General features: G+C 44.6%; 1 protein-coding gene across 1 annotated transcript; it reads left to right on the top strand.

Annotated features, from left to right (window-relative positions):
* The first annotated feature begins 245 nt into the window (after positions 1-245).
* On the top strand, positions 246-16,783 carry LOC142955975 (uncharacterized). Its single transcript, XM_076097242.1, has 9 exons — positions 246-619; positions 1,088-2,087; positions 6,686-6,981; positions 8,234-9,040; positions 9,522-10,306; positions 13,844-14,147; positions 14,402-14,463; positions 14,914-15,007; positions 15,111-16,783. Exons 1-9 carry the CDS (start codon positions 346-348, stop codon positions 16,163-16,165), a joined length of 4,677 nt encoding a protein of 1,558 aa, XP_075953357.1. The 5' UTR covers positions 246-345; the 3' UTR covers positions 16,166-16,783.
* The last annotated feature ends 1,242 nt before the right edge of the window (positions 16,784-18,025 follow it).

Below are 18,025 nucleotides of genomic sequence, written 5' to 3'. Positions count from 1 at the left end.
GTGTATTTGCAGTTTGACACCGAAAGACAATGAACTAGAAATTGGTTTAAGAATGTGCTGGTGCGAATTTGGTATAAATAAATAAATAATTTGATATTTGATAGTAGGTACTTTTTCTTGTCATCAACTGAAAAGTGGGATGGAGATTTGTGATTCACGTTTATTAAAAGAGTTACGCCAGTTACGTCTACATCTGCCTTCCACGTCACATCCGTCCTGTAATTCTACCGGAAGTAAACCAAAAATAAAGCAGCTGGGAGGCGTTGTGCCTCACTGCAGAAGCCCCGGCTGTTTAATGAAGCGTGACATTTGCGTCTAACCGTGTTTTTAATTTCACTCGGCAGGATGTCTTTCGCCTCCTCTTTTGCGACGCAGATGGCCGCCATCATGGATGTTTTAACGAAGGCTGCGGTCGCAGAAATAACGAAGCTGGTGGAGGACGGAAGTGTGGTCCTGTGCCTGGAGATGTGTCGGAAAGACAGTGAGATCCAGGAGCTCAAAAGAAGTTTGAAGCTGATGGAAGTTGAACTCTGCACCGCTCAGGAAGCAGCAGCCACGTGCCGAGCTGCGGAGGACAACCAGGAGCAAACAGCAGCCGGGAATCGGGTCCTCCGAGGCGGTTAGTCCTCATCTGGTTCTGCACGAGGGAACCATCACAACCAAACTTCATTCAAAAACTATGAAATTCAGAGTTTGCATTCGTTTAAAACGCATGTTTTGCATGTTTAGAATACAACTTGATGAGTTGATGAGGAGTTCATGTGTTGCGTTCGAGAAAAGTAATTTCATGCTCCTCCATAAATGGACATCTTCCAACAGGATGAGTAAATAGCTCTTATTGTCCTCAGGGATAACGAACAAGCTTCATACCCACATGTAGGGCAATAAATCTACCAGTCGAACATCAAACAATGTGGAAAACCTGATGGAAATATAGCCGCAAGCCGCAATTACAGATTCAACCCTTTTATGTTCTACAGATGCAAGTGGTTCTAATGACCCACGCAATTATCCAGGTTGAGTGCTTTGATACGTTGTCATTTTCACAAGTGTTTAATGTACATATTTTTTTTTCTGTCAATTTCAGATAAAAAGCACGATCAGAAAACATGTGCCGTGTATCTGGAACCAAAGTCTGCTCTCTCGCTGTGCGAGCCTGGACCTGGAACAGAGGAGAGCCACGACACGAGGCCAGCGGTGAAACACGAGGCCGCGGATGAACTCGCCACCCAGGGAACAACAGACGACACGATAACGGCGGGCATTTGCTTCGAGGCGGCAGAGCGAGATGACCCGATCTGGCCTCCTCCTGCCTGCAGCATGTTTGAGGAAAGCTCTCTTGCAATGCAGCCGCACATACAGATCCTCCCCCCTCAGGCTGAGCAATACGCTGCTCATAGAAACACAGAAAGATCCAGTAACTCTTCATCAACGGCAGCAGAGGAAATCGCAGACGCTTCCTCAAGTGTGCCGATAAAAGTAGAGGTAGAGATTCGACCTACGTGCATGGGAAGCACCACTTTAGAGTCGGTTCGTAATGAACGGATCAGACATGATTCACACCCTGCAGTCAGTCAGGACCAGCAGGGCTTGCAGTCTGCTTTGCAACAGGCCGGGCCGTCACTGGCCCCGCCTCACGCACAGACGTCAGCGGCGAAGACGTTAGGACGAAACACAGAAAATCCCATCCACGGTAGAAACAACCTGAGAGCAAAAATGCTACTGAATGTTTGGAAAACAAATCAGAAACCGTTCATCTGCTTGGTCTGCAACAGGGGTTTCCCTCGCATGTGTCAGCTGGAAGAGCACAAGGCCTGCCACCAGTTCTACAAACCTTTCCGGTGCCTCGAATGCGGGAAATCCTTCACCCAGAAGACGCGGCTGAAGACGCACCAAAGCGTGCACACGGGGGAGAGGCCGTTTAGCTGCAAGATCTGCGGCAAGATGTTTTCGAGGCAGGACAACTGCACGAGACACGAGCGGTTCCACAGCGGGCTGAAGCCCTACAGCTGTGGACAGTGTGGTAAAACCTTCACTGTGCTGGGTAACCTCAAAATACATGAAGAGATTCACCAGCAAGGGAGATAGCGATACTTCACCCTCACTGAGAGAATTCGCTCAGTGTACTTTGACAGTTTATGATGCATTGAATGCAGCCACAGAATGTCCAGCATGTATTTCAGGGGGCAAAGCAGGGAAGCAAGGTTGTCATATTTATGAATTTCTCTAAACGGTGTACTTTATGGAAATGCAGACTCCTCATATCGCCCAACCATACCCCAAACACATGCCGTTATCTGTAGCTCGTCATGTTTATTTCAGCCTTGGACTCCTGTTATTTAACCGGCTTCTTGTGGCTGTTGTTGAGGACGGCTGTGAAAGCGGTTCTATTAGAGATGAAGGAAGCTGTGTTGTTACGGTGCTGTTACTGACTTTATGAAGCGGGTTGGGTATCTGCCATGAACGATCCAAATCAAATAAACTTTACTGTCGATATCATAAAGTGTAGTGCCTCTGCTGCCAGTTCAATTAATTCAGTCACCACAGGCTGCCAGTACATGTTGTTTTCATGGCTCATGTTACATAATAATGATTCCAGCTCGTTCTACGCTGTTTCAGAGAAAGAGAGCACATGTGTCGGATCGGTACTCTGCATTGACGGATATCCTCACCTCGGGTATAGGAATCTGTATCAGGAGAGAAAAAGTTGGGTCGGTGCACCACGTTTTGTTTTCCAGTTTCATCGTTGTCGGAGGTGTTTCAGTGCCTTGGACATGTTCTGGTAATCCTTTCCCTTGTTGGTACTTTCGTGACGTTCCTTTGTCTTCGTGATGGTGTGGACCTTTCCAGATACCGACCGTGTATTTGACCTGAAATGACTTGTCACACAAGAGATGTTTATTCAACGTATCATGCGGCACAATGCAATCATTTGGGTGCACCGGTGATTATGTAAATGTGTCATCGTTAAGGGAGTTTGGGTGTATGTGCCAATGCAATAAATTATTGTTTTAATATTTACACTTAATTTAAATTTGTCTGTAGAGATTTGATGTCTCTTGACGTTAAAGTTTGTAAATGTTCCCAATTTAGTTTTTCCCATTTTGTCTTAACGGTTTGTCTTTCAAGTTTTCTCTGAATCATTTTCACATACATACATACATACATATATGTAACATGTACTATAAATGGATCTATTTATTAGCTATTGTTTTTTTTTTATGTATTTGTTGTCTTTGTTTGGAATATGAACTTTCTATATTATGAATATGTTTGAATTAATATTTTGTTGGGAGAAAAGGGGACTTAAAATGCTTTTAAAAAAATAAAGTAAGTTAATGGTTGTCTAATCTCATTGTGTCTTCTTTTAGACATGGAGTCTGAAACACAATACTGCTTGTTAAGGGAGGCAAAAAAGTAAAAATTCCTGAGGTAAACAAGATAAACTCTATTTTGATGCTTTTTTAAATGCATACAGCCGCCATTTACATTAAATGTTACTTTACAAATTCAGATTATTAATACATAATATAATTACTAATACATGATATATTGGATAAATAATACATTTTTTCTCTATTTCCTTTCTTTTCTACTCTTCCTGCTGACCATCAGAATTCCTTAAGATTATGTAAACAGACGGACATATCTAGAGTTTACTATTTGATGCCACGCTTTTTTTTACTCCACAAATTGTGTTCCTATGCTTTTCAACTTTTTTATTATAATTGTATTAATTTAATTCACAGGGATGATACATATGGGCATTGTTACATTTAAATAAAATACAATAAATGCAATGTATATAGGATATCTAGTCGTATATAATTTACAATATATATATACATTATATTATGATTATAAATAATATAGTTATTATTAGACTAGATGTCCTATATACATATAATATTACTGCTGCTTGGATTATTTCCAGTATGTAACCTGTTTAATCTGAAGGGCCTTGCGTTGCGCCTTTCCGCCTGTCTTTACGGTATTTATGTCATCACTTCCGTAAAACGAGAACTTGTGTTTATTCTTTGTACCAATTAGCTGCTGCTAGCGGAAAAGCGGTCCACATTAAAGCCAACACCAAGCTAAGGAAGTAGCCCCAGTTTGTAAGCGTCCAGCGGCTTCAGCCATGGCTCGTTAAGGTTAAATAGGCGAGGAAGTTGCAGACACGTTTCTCTCGCTGTGAAGTTCAGGGCTTCCCCGCCACGTTGTTGTTTTTTTTGTTTAAAAAACTATGCTGAGCAGTGTTGCTCTGCGGGCTCAGATAGCCTCCATAATCGATGCCTTGTCCAAAGCAGCCGTGGCAGAAATCGCCAAAGTTGTGGAGGACGGCATGGTGGTGTTGCGGCTGGAAATGTGTCAGCGAGAAAACGAGATCCAGAAGCTGAAGAGCAACATCGAGGTTCTGCACAGCGAGCTGAGGTCGCTGCAGGAGAGCGTGACCCTGCGACCCGACAACCACGGTGAGATGGACCTGACACAGACGGACCCAAAACACCCGTTATCTACCGCGTTAACCAGGGATGCACTTGTCTTACAGCACACCTTAGTATTACACTGATGTAGGAGACACGAGGACGAGTTTATTAGGGCTAGAAATGCACAAATCTCTGCTTTCTACACCCATCTGACCGGATCATGGTCTGCTCGACTCTGTCTGTCTGCAGGGGCTTCACTAAAGAAGTACCTTGTGGAGCAGGACACTGAAATAACTTCACATTTATGAACACTGTCACTAAGGTGGTTGAATGCCAGCAGTATTGTGTTACCTTAAAAAAAACAACACCAGGCTGTCACGTGACAGCTCCAAAGATGCCATCAAAGACCATCAAAAGCATTGATTTGATGTAAACTAAAAGACAAATGAGTGATGCATCCACATTACACATGCAGTCCAAAAGTAATAGCAGTGAGTAAAGCCCAAAATCCTTATAATAGCTTTTATTCCCATACACGCCAATGCATTGGGAACACTGCACATTCTATTCCAAATCAAAACACGAAGAAACATTTATCAAAGTTGTTATTACTTTACAGAAAGTGAAGAAAAAGGAATATTAGGCTGTTCAAAAAAAAAAATAGCAGTGTCTGCATATGTCTTTACAAACTCAAACATTTAGTGTATAAACGGAAAAATGCTTGAAGATGTAGCTTCCCTGTGAATCACTGAACTAATATTTAGTTGTATAACCGCTGTTTCTGAGAACCGCTTCACATCTGTGTTGCATGGAGTCGACCACCTTCTGGCACCTGTGAACAGGTATTCCAGCCCAGGACGATTGGACTACATTCCACAATCCCTCTGCATTTCTTGGTTTTTCCTCAGAAACAGCATGTTAAGGATTTTCGGTTTTGCTCACTTTTTTAAGCACACTGCTATTATTTTGGACACACCTGTATATATGATGCTGATGCAGTCAATCTTTGTATCTTTGCATTAGCAGCTTGATTGCCTAGTAGTTCAAATGACTTCTGTGCTTTCAAAGGAAATTACTTTTTCATAATTTCTTTCATTTCGAAGACCCTATGATCGTCCTCGGCCTTTAATCCATTCCTCCAGCAATGCCAACATTTATGATGGCAGGGGCAGAGCATAGGAGTGGACTTTAGCCCCCCCTTTCCTCTCATGTAGGTATGTCCACCCATGACAATCTATAACATGCCCTCACTCGACTGGGCTTTACAGAGTCTTATAGTGAGTGTCGGTTCAGTCTGTCGCTTAAATTGACTGTTTTTGTTTACTCTCATGATGTCGGTTTCAGTGAAAAAGCTCTTTTAATTCCACTGTGCACTGCCCTCACAGCACCAAACAGCAGACAGACAGAGTTAGCTGGTGAACGTAGTGGAGCATTTAGCAGCTAAAGTCCCACATATTTCCCTCGAGAGTTGGTGGAGACACAGAGCTAAAAGAGGGTAAATACTGGGCTTGTGTTTGCCAGGTGGGCACAAAAACACACTTAAAATGAAGGATAATGTTTCTCTGTAACTGTTTGATGAATAAATACGTTGGCAAGTTTGTTATATCAGCTTTAGATATGATGATATGTCAATGTCACTACGTCATAAGTGCTGAAAAAGCTAACCGCGTTTACCTGAAGGAACTGGAGGGTGGGTACTACGCTTCTGTGATGATGGGGTACTGGTAACTCAGGACCCTGGCAACTCAGGACCCTGGCAACTCAGGACCCTGGCAACTCAGGACCCTGGGAACTTAGGACACTGGGAACTTAGGACACTGGGAACATGCATACGCTCCCTTGGTCATTACCATTATTTTTTTCCTACTCCATCTATCAATGTTAATAAACTAATTCACTGTTATTCGACTTTCTCATTGCCTCTCCACAGACAGTCAGAGAGTCGTTGGTGATGAGAGGACCTTGTTTGAAAATGGGCCCACTGATAAGAACCATAACCATGCGGACCATAACGGCCTGTCCATACCTGAGGTGCAGGTGAAATGTGAACCTGTGGAAGAAGGAAGTGAAGAGAACAGAGGACAACCTGCCCAGCTGGGAGAAGAAGCGGCCTTGTATCAAAGGGACAACGCACAATGGAGGCCGGCGACGCAAACTCAGACGGGACGCAACAACTCAGATTATTTCAATTTAGGGCACGACTCTCTGTCGTGTCTCCCTGAATCTCCTCTGGACACCGGACCGGCTGCGCCCTGCAGCAGCTCCGGTGGGTTTCAGCCGAGCCCGTTCAGCCGCGGGCTGCTGGGTTACAGTCAGTATCGCAGCTCGTACAACGCGGTGCGGAGGAGGACGGCGGCGGCGGCGGCGGCAAAGAGGTTGATGTTCAAGAAAGGCTTCATCTGTTCGTACTGCGGTAAATGTTTTCAGCGTGCCGGGCACTTGGAGAGGCATAAAAGGATTCATACCGGTGAGAAACCGTATCGCTGCGAGATATGTGGGAGACAGTTCAATCAGAAGTGCAGCCTGAAGGAGCACATGAAGATTCATGGAAGATGTAAGTAAAAAGTACCTCATTGTCTAAGCAAATGAAGTCCTTCCTTTAGTCAACAACTGTTTTTAGAGTTGCCTTTGGGCAAAACAGTTTGTCCTCTGAAGCTCTTTTCCATGAATTAGTGAAAGACTTTTTAAAGTGTCAGTTAGATTAGATCTACATGCTAAGCAAGGTGTTGTCCCAAAAGAGTCTGCTCAGGCAATATTCTCTTTATAATTGTCTGAAAATGAAGACATTCTTCCGAGTATTTTCCTGCTCCGGGAGGTCGGGACCTTTAGCTGTGGAGCTGCTGTGGAGCTGATGTGGAGCTGATGTGGAGCTGATGTGGAGCTGATGTGGAGCTGATGTGGAGCTGATGGGGAGCTGATGGGGAGCTGATGGGGATTTATGTGTCTAAGGTCTCTTCAGCAGAGCAGGATTAGGGAGACTCACATGGTCCTTGGGGATCAAACCTAGATGCCTGTGATCACTGGCTCTCTGTTAAAAAGTGCCCCGTTGACAGCTGTGTTCACCTGGCTGGCGTATAAGAAGGCCGGCCTCTTATATCCTCTCTGCTGCCCGGAGCAAAGACTCGTAGGATATTAATTACTGGGGTCACGTCTCACTTCATGTTGACATTACGTATTGTGAGGCCTTTTCCGTCTGTGGTGTCAAATCCAAAATACTTTCACACGTTTCCTCTCAGATGGTTTGGTTTCGTGATTTTTATTTTTTTCTGTGCAGCACGGCTCGCTGCTGTTTTGCGTTTTAAAAAAAACTTTAAGAGCCTACGATAGATTGTAGTTACAATACGTCTTACAAACATTTAACAAAACTTTATTGTTCGTTCACACAAAGATTTGTCTGGCATCACATGCTCCAATCAATCAACAGAATAACTTAAAAAACATAAAACTATACCAAAAAAACCATCTGAAGACCCGACGCAGCATCTGAGATGAACACACACACACACACACACACATTATTGTGTTCTAAATACAAGTACTAGTTCATACTGTATTGATTATTTGACAGAAGTGTTGTGGTTGGTTTGGGATGCATCATGGGAAGACTGGGATGCAAACTGACAAACTCACTGGTTTGTGAATAAATGCATAAAACTGGTGTGAACTAAAAGGATGTGAGGAAGTTGTTAGTTGGACGTGAGAAGTGTTGTTTGTGTGAAGAATGTGTCATGTGGATAGCAACCTTTGCATGACCGACACATATGACGGTAAAAGTACATGTGACGTCTTTTTTTCTACCTAAACAGGTATTCAGCCCAAACCCCTTGAGATGGAAGTAGACGAACAGAAGCATATTCTTCAGCCCAAACCCCTTGAGATGGAACAGAAGCACATCCCCGAGGTGAATCCACGTACCGATGCTCTTCGCCCTGAGGAAGAGAGCCAGGTGAAGGCTGTGGACGATCTACCTAAGAACGAGGACATCATCTCAGCACCCGTACACGTGAAGTGTGAGCCCGCAGAGGAGAACATGGCACCGCCGCTGTTTCTCGGAGGAGACGAGCAGACAAGGGAAGGCGGTGACGACCTGAGCGAGAACTTAGCGGCGTTTGCGAGGGACAGCCACCAGTGGATGTCCAGGTTGCAAGCTCAAAGCAACGCGGAGCTCGGCGGTGCGGAGTATCTCGGCAGCTCGGCTCAGAGCGTGGCGTCCTTCCCGGGGATGGCTCAGTTACTTCCACCAGCAGTTGAAGCTTCTTGTAGCACATTCTCCTTTCCGGGGAAACCGTATGGGGAACTCAACAACGGCATGGTCTCCCACGCGCCTTACGGCTCCTCAGACACTCTCATGATACCGAGTGATGCAGGTTTGCACGGTGCGGCTGGAACCTCGCTGGATCACCTCCTGCAGAGAGGGAGCAGGTCTTTTCAGGTGATCAAACCCAAGAAGTGCTTCGTCTGCTCGTACTGTGGGAAGGTGTTCGAGCGCGTCGGCCACCTTGAGAGACATTTACGCATTCACACCGGGGAGAAGCCGTACGGTTGCCATATCTGCGGGAGGTGCTTCAATCAGAAGAGTAGCCTCAAGAGCCACATGAAGACGCACAGAATTGGTAAGAGAGGAACTGTGTCATTCCCAGATAAGCTACGGACCCGGTTCGAATCCGACCAGCGGCCCTCTGCTGCATCTCATCCCCGAGTCCAAGTTGTCACGTTCAATTTACTTTTTTTGTCCAACCAAAAGTCCAAAACTCTACATCTTTAGTTCAGTATCATTGAAGACCATGAATTTTGGGCATTTATGCTAAAAAAGCAACAACAATAAACAATAAATCGGTGACCAAAACGTTGACTACATCCAAAACGTTGACACATAACAAAGCGTGTTCTCTGAAATTTAGAAACATTTCCTAAATGTCTTGAGGTAGAGCTCTTTCAGGGGAAATATTAAATTAACCGTATATTTAAACCAATATATCATTTTAACTCCACCGTTTACTAGATCCAAGCATCACTGCTGCAGGTGAAAGCAAAATGAAAAAGTTTATCTTATTTTCTCATTTCATTTTTATCGCCTGCTTTTTCCCCGAACAGGTGAGAACACGGACGTGCTGGAGGCACTTCACCCGATGTTTGCAATGCCCGAAAATCAATCGCCGAAGAACCTGGCAGAACCCAAGACCGGGCTGGCGGCTTCAGAGGAGCAGTTGCTGGGCAGCGCGTACGGCGAAGCCGCCGGTGAGCAGACAGTGATGGTGAAGCTGGAGCCAAACGGGGAGGACTTCCACACTCTGAGTCGAGCAGGGGCCGAGAACGGCACAGACCACAGTCAGCTGTGGGCACCTGGGATAGAGAAGAGCAGCGACACTGAACAAACCGTCCGTGTAATGTTACACGACGTCAAGTATCACCTCAGTCCTGCTACCGGAGCGGCCAATGAGCAGCCGGGATACACGTCGCCCATAAGAGACATGTCTTTTCTGAACGACAAAGAAGAGGAAGAAATTACGCAAGCTGATCAGTATTCAGCGACGGGTGTGCATTCGAGACGCCCTCACGGGACTCTTGAGCAGCAAGATCAACACGTTGCACAAGAGCTGTCAGTGAATGAGTACGCAGCCGTTAGTGCCAGGACTCACGGGGGAGGAGGGTTCGGATTTAATATGGCCGCCTCAGGCAACCGTGCAGTTAACTGTGGCACGGAGGACGCCACCGGGCAAAATTGCTTTATATGCTCAACTTGCGGTCAGAGCTTTGATAGCTTCAGTTCATTTCAGAGGCACCAGTGTAAAAATGTCACGGAGCAATCCTTCAGCTGTGAGGTATGCGGGAAGATTTTTAACCAGATTAGCGTCCTGAAATTACACCTTAAGCTGCATGTAGAGTAATTAGTTTGCAATTTACACGACTTGGAAAAATACTTCCAAGAACAAAACACTAGTTTTCTATATGCAGTAACGATTAAGAACAAACTTTTGTCACATTTCCAGAACATAATGTACTTTGCACAACATGTTTTCCTTCTGTTTTGACCTCCTCCATCTCTCCTTCGCTTACAAAACAGTGTCCGGTGTTTCACGTGGCATCTGAAGCGGTCACGGTTTCTAAGTTGTTGTAATCATTTGTTTTAACAATGCGGTAATGGTCCGTTAACATTAAGTAAATGTTGATCACTGCACTAACTGGAGTGCAGGTAAAAGTGAACCAGTCCCAAGACATTATGGTCTCGACTAAAAGTATGATATTATCATCACTACTGACTGTAACTCAACCTTTCTCAGTCCAACTAAAGTAACCTCACACAGAAGCACATGCTTCACGGCCCTTCAATGACATTTAATCTGAAATGTGTCCTTTTTATTAACGAGAATCATTTTTGCACTGGTGCTGAATGTCCTGATTGGAGACATGCTTTCACGTGTCAGCGCACTGTTTGTTCATTATTGAGAGGTAGGGTTTGATGATAACGTACTTTTTGGCTAAAAAAAAGTATTTGGCTGAATTGGAACAACGAGAAATCTAGCACTGGTTTATTCTCTGTTCAGATGTTTTACTGCCAAATAAGAAAAAATGTGAAATCAATCAGTTTCATCAAGCTTTGATAAGACAGTCCACTGTTGTTTTTTTGTACTAAGACACACTTTTGTGTTTATACAATCAGAAAATATGGAATAATGCCACGTTTCTCTTTATAGGAGGACGCAGTGACGGTACTACTTTGTCTCTCATGGAGATGTGTGCTGTTGATAAAACGGACACTAGTGTCTTAATTTTACGTTGAACCAAACAAGCCCTACCCTTACAACAATGTACTGTATACCTCACATTACTATGGCCTTCAAAGCTGCATGTGAATATGTTGTGATAATGTTTGATCAATATCATTTCAAAAGGCAGATTTAAAGCAGCTGTTGTCAGGCCAGGACTTCAAACAGAAGTCTTTGGAGAAAGGGAAAGAACTGCAATAAGTTATTGCTAAATCATGTGAAGCTAAACTAAAGAAATGTGAAATACCTCAGTAACACACAGGGTCTCCATCGAGTATTTGGAAAAGCAATTTGAAGCTTGTCTTTGGTCACGTTCTCCCTTTGACTGATATTTATTTTGGGGGAGATATTTCTTACATTATGCCCGAGGTTCATGATGTTATCGACCAGATAGAACAAAATACACAGCCGGTGTTGAGCATTAAGCACACGGAGAGCTGTAATATAAAAGTATAAAAGCCATTTAACGGGTTGAGTTAATTGTTGGCATTTGTTCGGAGCAGGTGGCCGGACCTGAAGAGGCCATTTGATATAGTTTGACATCACTTCCACTCCAGCTGAGCCCACAGAACGGGTGACGAGTGCTTTCTGTGCACTCTGCGGTGTTATTCTTTCCTTTTTTTTGATTTAACGAGTTCTCACTGATCAATGATTGTCAATCTGACACGCGGCTGTAGCGTGATCCACTGCTATCGCAACTGTTTATCACATTATACAGAATGTTGGATTATGTTTGAACCGACGGTTATATTGGGAGAATCTGCTTTTCTTTGTTTAGCTTTTCGTATTTTTAAATAAATAAAAAAACGTAAGTTAAATGAATTGTGAAGTCTCTCTGGTTTCATGTCTTCGGGTGGTCCGTCCGTCAAAGCTCACCTTGACCTCTTGTCCGTCCCGTTCTTCTGAACGCTTTGAGCGAATCTCTTTAAATTTGTCACAAACATCCACTTGGACTCGAGGATGAAGTGATTAGAATTTGGTGGTCAAAAGTCAAAGATCACTGTGACCTCTTCTCCGTCCTGTTCTCGTGATTTCTTCAAATTTGGCACAAATGCCGACTTTTGACCTGAGAGTTCAGAAAGGAGCCGGCCCACCGAGAGTCAACTTCCTGTCTCTGTGTCGCGTGGCTTTTACCGCTGTCCTGTCCCTTTAAGAGACCAAACGTCCTGTTTCTATTAACTCCAATGGGAGTGAACGTGAACACAGATTATGACCGGTTCTTTTGCCTCATAGTCACCAAAGTACATAAATCATTTCAAGCCATTGGAGGAGCTTTAAATGTAACATCTTCGTTATAGAACAGATTTACTTGGACTCGAGGACAAACTCATTCAACTTTCTTGTTCAAAGTTCACTGGGAACTCACAAAACAGGTTTTTTTTGGCCATGACCCAAGAATTCATATGCCAGTTATAAAACAAAGACATAAGATTCTATATGACGCGATGACATTTAGGATATATGTGGGTGTAACCTGCCTATGTTCACTGGTTCACACAGTCAAACAACTGTGAGTCAGTAATTCTAGTTTTGATATGGAAATATATGATTGTTGAATGCTTAATCTTTCTTGCGCCACTTGCTCTTCACGCACCCTTTTGTTACTTCTCTCACATTACCTCCTTTCCTTCCAGGGCTTCCACATTCATGAAAATAGTATAAAAATGTTATGTAACGACAATCAGAAGAGGAACCAATACATACCCTCAAGGGACCCCTTGGAACAAATTACTAGGGCCACAAATCATTATTATTATTATTACTCATTACATTCATTTAGCAGACGCTTTTATCCAAAGCGACTTACAATTCAGATTCTATCACATTTCTACACCGTAGGCACAACTACGGAAGCAATTTTGGGGTTAAGTGTCTTGCTCGAGGACACATCGACATGCGACTAGCAGAGCCGGAGCCGGGGATTGAACCGCCGACCCTCTGATTGAAAGACGGCCCTGCTATCCACTTAGCCACAGTCGCCCACAAATCACAGATTGGGCCTTTAGGATCGAGTTGTCTTGAACCATTAAGCGCTAACTGGTTCTTCGGTGACTATTTTAGCTTAAAGTTTGTATTTTAAAGGTTATTGTAGGCTACCTGTTCTGCAGACGGGGTTACAGTAGGGTAGCTTTTAATTTTTAAGTGGACTGGCGGAGGGCAGCTTTCATAGGATAAAGCCTACAAATACATCTGTCAGTACGGCAATATAAGGGGGGGGGGGGGGGGGGGGACTGAAAATGTGAAGAATATATAAGCCTTCTTGCTCGTGTGAATTCGTATTTAAAAATGAACAAGACCATCATTTTTGTGTTTTGAGAGATGGCCGAGCTGATTGACACAAGACGTCCTGTCACTTTTATTAAGGCGCTACAGTTGTCTGACCGACCAGTTGAGGTATGTCACTTTTAAATGTCACTCTAGGCTCTAGGCACTTTCCAGGAATGGCAAACAAAAGGTGAAAGACATAAAACGTTCCGCTCTCTCTCTCTCTCTCTCTCTCTCTCTCTCTCTCTCTCTCTCTCTCTCTCTCCCTTGGTTGGTTGTAATTTCCCTGCGTGTCTACTGGTGTATTTACGGTAAAGCCCTCCGCCGTCACACGGAAGCAACGATTCCAGCTAGCTAGAAATAAACGGAGGATGTAAAATGTAGTCCGTCGGTTGTTTTCGCATTTTTTTTTTAATCAAAACCGTCGCGTGGAGGGATTTATTTGTTATTCCCAGCCCTCGCGTATTTGCACGAGTCAACATGGCGACGTGCATTCCCTTTCAAACCCAGTTGTCCGCGATCATGGAGGTTTTGGTGAAAGCGGCAGTGGCAGAGATATCCAAACTAGTCGATGACAAATGCGCGTTTTTGCATCTAGAAATCTCTCGAAAGCAAAGCGAGAACGATACCCTGAAGAGGAAATTACTGATGACGGAGAACAAAACCGCTCAGCTGCAGCGCGGGTTTGGTGAGATGTTTAATTGTTTGATTTATGCTGTTAATTAACGACGCGAGTAAACTATTACCGTCATGCATGTTAATGTTTAAGTGTCCTGATCATCTCTTAAACGGTAGGACAATGAGTGAAAGCCAGCACTGTAGGAATGCTGTACATTATTCCATAAATTCATCTTATGTTAATGTTCATTGATTACTAAATTAGATGTATTTACTCCTTTTCTCTGGCTTTTTAAAAATGTATGTTTTCCTTTCCTGCTGTAGAAAACTATATGGACCGAGGAGCTGATGTGGGGAGCTGTCCGCATCCCACTGGAGATATTAAGGTCCGTGTCATTTTCATACCCCATAAACTGTGATTTATACTGTGTAGTATGTACCTGAAGCAAGGCTGGATCAGCAATCTGGCAAACTGCTTTTTGTGCCCTGGGGCCACCAAGGAGTGTTTGAACATGCTTATAATTAAGTAATGCTGCTCCCAACATGACTTTTATAACAGCGCTGCATCACGTGACCGTGCTCTCACGTGTCAGGGCCGTTCATAAGGGGGTAAAAAGCTGAGCACTTACTGGGGGCCCCAGCCGCCAGCCGTCCACACGACCCGAGTCATCTACTGCTCTGAACTACTCATTAGATCTTTTGTAAAGCAGATCTAGCCGGACCCATTCATTGGACCTTTTCAGCAAATGAATGCTGGTGTTGCTGTGCGTCTGCTCGATTCTGTAAATACACAAATGTTTGCATCAAAGGGTTTAATCCGTCCTCTCTTTCTCTAGTTCCCCGATATTGACGACTCAACGGTTTCGTTCACAATTAAAGAGGAAAGTCCAGATGAGATGCTGTGGGTCAGTGAATCTGCTGGACCGATTGGTGAGTTAAAGAACTGTATTTTAAGCAAGAATTAAATCCAATAAAACCCCTTAAATTAACTGCACGGTCGAGCTTAAATTTAGCTAACGGCTGTCACTCGCAGGTTCTGCTGTTCGATACCGTCATCCAGCAAACCCAGCTAACGCTCCGGAGAGCCAGCAGCTTGAAGAGGACCGTCGGTTAAACCACTCGGAGACCGCCGCAAGAAAAGCATCGGAGTTCGGTGACTTGTATACCGCTGGTCAGCATGCAGGAGACACCGGCGGCCTTCAGTTCACTGTCAAGACGGAGAAGGAGGAGGACCGGTCGGGATTCAGTCAGGATGGGTGCCTGCACGGCGCAGAGAAGCAGACTCAACTTGCTGCTGACTTTTCCATGGATGAAAGAGAGAATCAGCTCTGGTCGTCCATAATCGAAGGTAACGACATCGATGCCGGTTTCCCCGACTTTTCTAGCGTGGTGGAGGAGTATTCCAGCACATTTCCGGACCATTCCGATGTTCACGTGGTGTCTAACGCCACCAAGTCTGCCGGCGTCCAGCAGCTGTCCTCTCAGAGGCCGTGTAACGGGATCTACAACAGCGACGTTCCGCAGTCGTCCAGCTTTCAACCCAGACCTAAGGGTAGCCAGTCGCAGCAAGACCGGCCGAAGAAGCAGGTTTACTCGCAGAGAACCGCCTCACAAGTCGCACATCCGAAGCAGCCGGACGAAAACACCGAGAGGGAGACCGCAGCCGGAGACATACCGGCCGTAAGTCACTCGCACAACACTTTCACGGCGGGCGGCTTCCACCCCCAAAAACCTCCCCCTGGCACGGCGCGGGGCTACTCCTGCTCCCTCTGCAGCAGGATGTTCAGCCGCCTGCACCAGTTCAAGCTGCACCAGCAGAGCCACAAGAGAAAGCGGGCGTTCTGGTGCACGGTGTGCGGGAAGGGCTTCCAGTGTTCGTCCCACCTCAGCATACACCACCGGACGCACACGGGCGAGAAGCCGTACGGTTGCGGACAGTGCGGGAAGAGGTTCACGCAGCAGAGCAGCCTGAGGGTCCACCAGCGGACGCACAGCGGCGAGCGGCCCTACAGCTGCTCGCTGTGCGGGAAAACCTTCATCCTGATGCACCATTTGAAACGGCACAGAATCATCCACACGTACAGCTGAGGTGGAGACGTCCACGGGCACGTTGCTCAGGTGAAAACACAGAAAATGACCCTCAAAACCAAACCGAAAACATGGTTGGGATTTTCAACCTCGTGTTATTTCTCACGGACTTTGTATATTAATGCATATTCCACTATGCAAAATCCATCTGGGTGGATTTTAAGATGCTTGCTTCATTTTTAAATACCTATAATTATTAAAACGTCAAACTGAATTGCACCCGCAAACAGAATTCACGCTGTATTTTTTCACACCGTCAAAGCTAGAAATCCCCCAAAAAAAAACAACAAGGTCCAAAATGTCTTTTTAAAGAGAAATCCTGCATATTTCCTCTCAAAGTTCCCTGCATACTGATCTTCAGTTTGTTTCAGCCTTACTTCATCTCAGCGCTGTAGAAGCACAAGCTGCTCACGATCCACATTAACTCTGCTTTAGCGGTCACGAGAGCGCTTTCCACTCGGAGCCAGTGAAGCGCCGCTCATGGTTTATGTTTTGATTGTCAACATTGGTAAAAAAGCTGCGTGACTGTTGTTCCACGTTGAATTCTTCCATTAAACATATCTCCGAAATCCTTTTTGCCATTTTATTATGATTTATATTAAAGGATCGTTTAAATCAGCAGCTGGATTCTTTCTTTTTTCTTCACCGTTTGTAATTCTTGCGTTGATGAGGTTATTATCTGTTGTGAAAATGTATCATATTGTTCTTTTGGTTATAACTAGCATCGCTTGAACCTGCAAATAATGCACACCTTCCGGACTCATATTTGAGGAAGTATGGTTCAGAAGTGAGATAGAGAAGTTGTGTAAAGTACTGCTGCTGTTCCTCTGTCTCCCACACAATCTGAGTTCTTACAAAAGGTGTGTCCGCATGCGTCATGTGAACACCGCCCAGGAATGGAGAAGGACATGTCTGACTGGCTGGATAGGCAGAGTGAACTCACTGACTTCAGTCCCACAGAGGATCCTGGTAAACTGCACAGTAAGAAAGAGTCACTCAACTGATGTTTGAAGAGAAAACACACACCATGGCTTCAAATGTTCCATCTGTCGACATGGCTGAGCTGTCCGAGGTGCCCTCCTCTCTATGGTCCGTGCACAAACATGACGTAGGACTGGTGAGGGGTGCTTCTGGTGGTTTCTGTCCATGCATGAAGCAATATGCACTCAAACAAGAGGCGATTGATGGTATTACACCCGTTTTTGAGTCTTTATTGAAGGCTGGTGTAATACCGGGAACCGACTGAGTGGCGATTTGTTCAAGATTTACAAGCAGTTGATGCTTCGGTGCACCAGAGGGCTGTTGCGCGTGACATTGTTATGGTGAGCTCACACTCCTGGTTCCTTGTGCTGCTTCACACATCAGATTGGATTTGCCGAACATTACTGTGAAACAATGTACTATCCTTAATCCTGATACTCTTTTTCCTGCTGCAGCCGATGGAGAGCCACATAACTGTGTTTCTCTTGAACAGGTCTGCACATGTTATGAAATGTGATGCTCACACTAATGCTTATTTTGATGAATGATGTTCAAGAATTGCAGACATTGGCTATCCCTAAAGAGCAAAAGTGTTTGGCCTCATCAACAATATATATTCATATTTTATTATGTTATTTGTTTAGGAATTACAATATGATGCGTTTTCACTGAAACGGTTGGCTGAATACAGTACAGCAGGGGTCACCAATAGGCGGACCCTGGACCTAAAACAGATACATAATTGAGAATTATAATTGCGCTTTTATTTTAACCGGCGCAGCTTTTCCAGCCTTTACGGCACTCGTTCAGTGGCGCAGTAAACAAACCGACCAATTGCATGCGTTGTAAATCACATCACGTGATGCTGCTCAGCCAATC

The sequence above is a fragment of the Anarhichas minor genome, unplaced genomic scaffold, assembly GCF_050575085.1.
Source record: "Anarhichas minor isolate MPS153535 unplaced genomic scaffold, ASM5057508v1 ptg000024l, whole genome shotgun sequence".
Taxonomy (NCBI): Eukaryota; Metazoa; Chordata; class Actinopteri; order Perciformes; family Anarhichadidae; genus Anarhichas; species Anarhichas minor.
This window is presented reverse-complemented; position numbering and strand designations above follow the sequence as displayed.

Bases quoted from the DNA above. Each gene is read 5' to 3' on its own strand.
- LOC142955975 (XM_076097242.1), top strand. From the start codon at position 346: ATGTCTTTCGCCTCCTCTTTTGCGACGCAGATGGCCGCCATCATGGAT. The intron at 6,982-8,233 runs GTAAGTAAAAAG...CTACCTAAACAG, and splicing joins CATGAAGATTCATGGAAGAT to GTATTCAGCCCAAACCCCTT. The intron at 14,148-14,401 runs GTGAGATGTTTA...TTCCTGCTGTAG, and splicing joins TCAGCTGCAGCGCGGGTTTG to AAAACTATATGGACCGAGGA.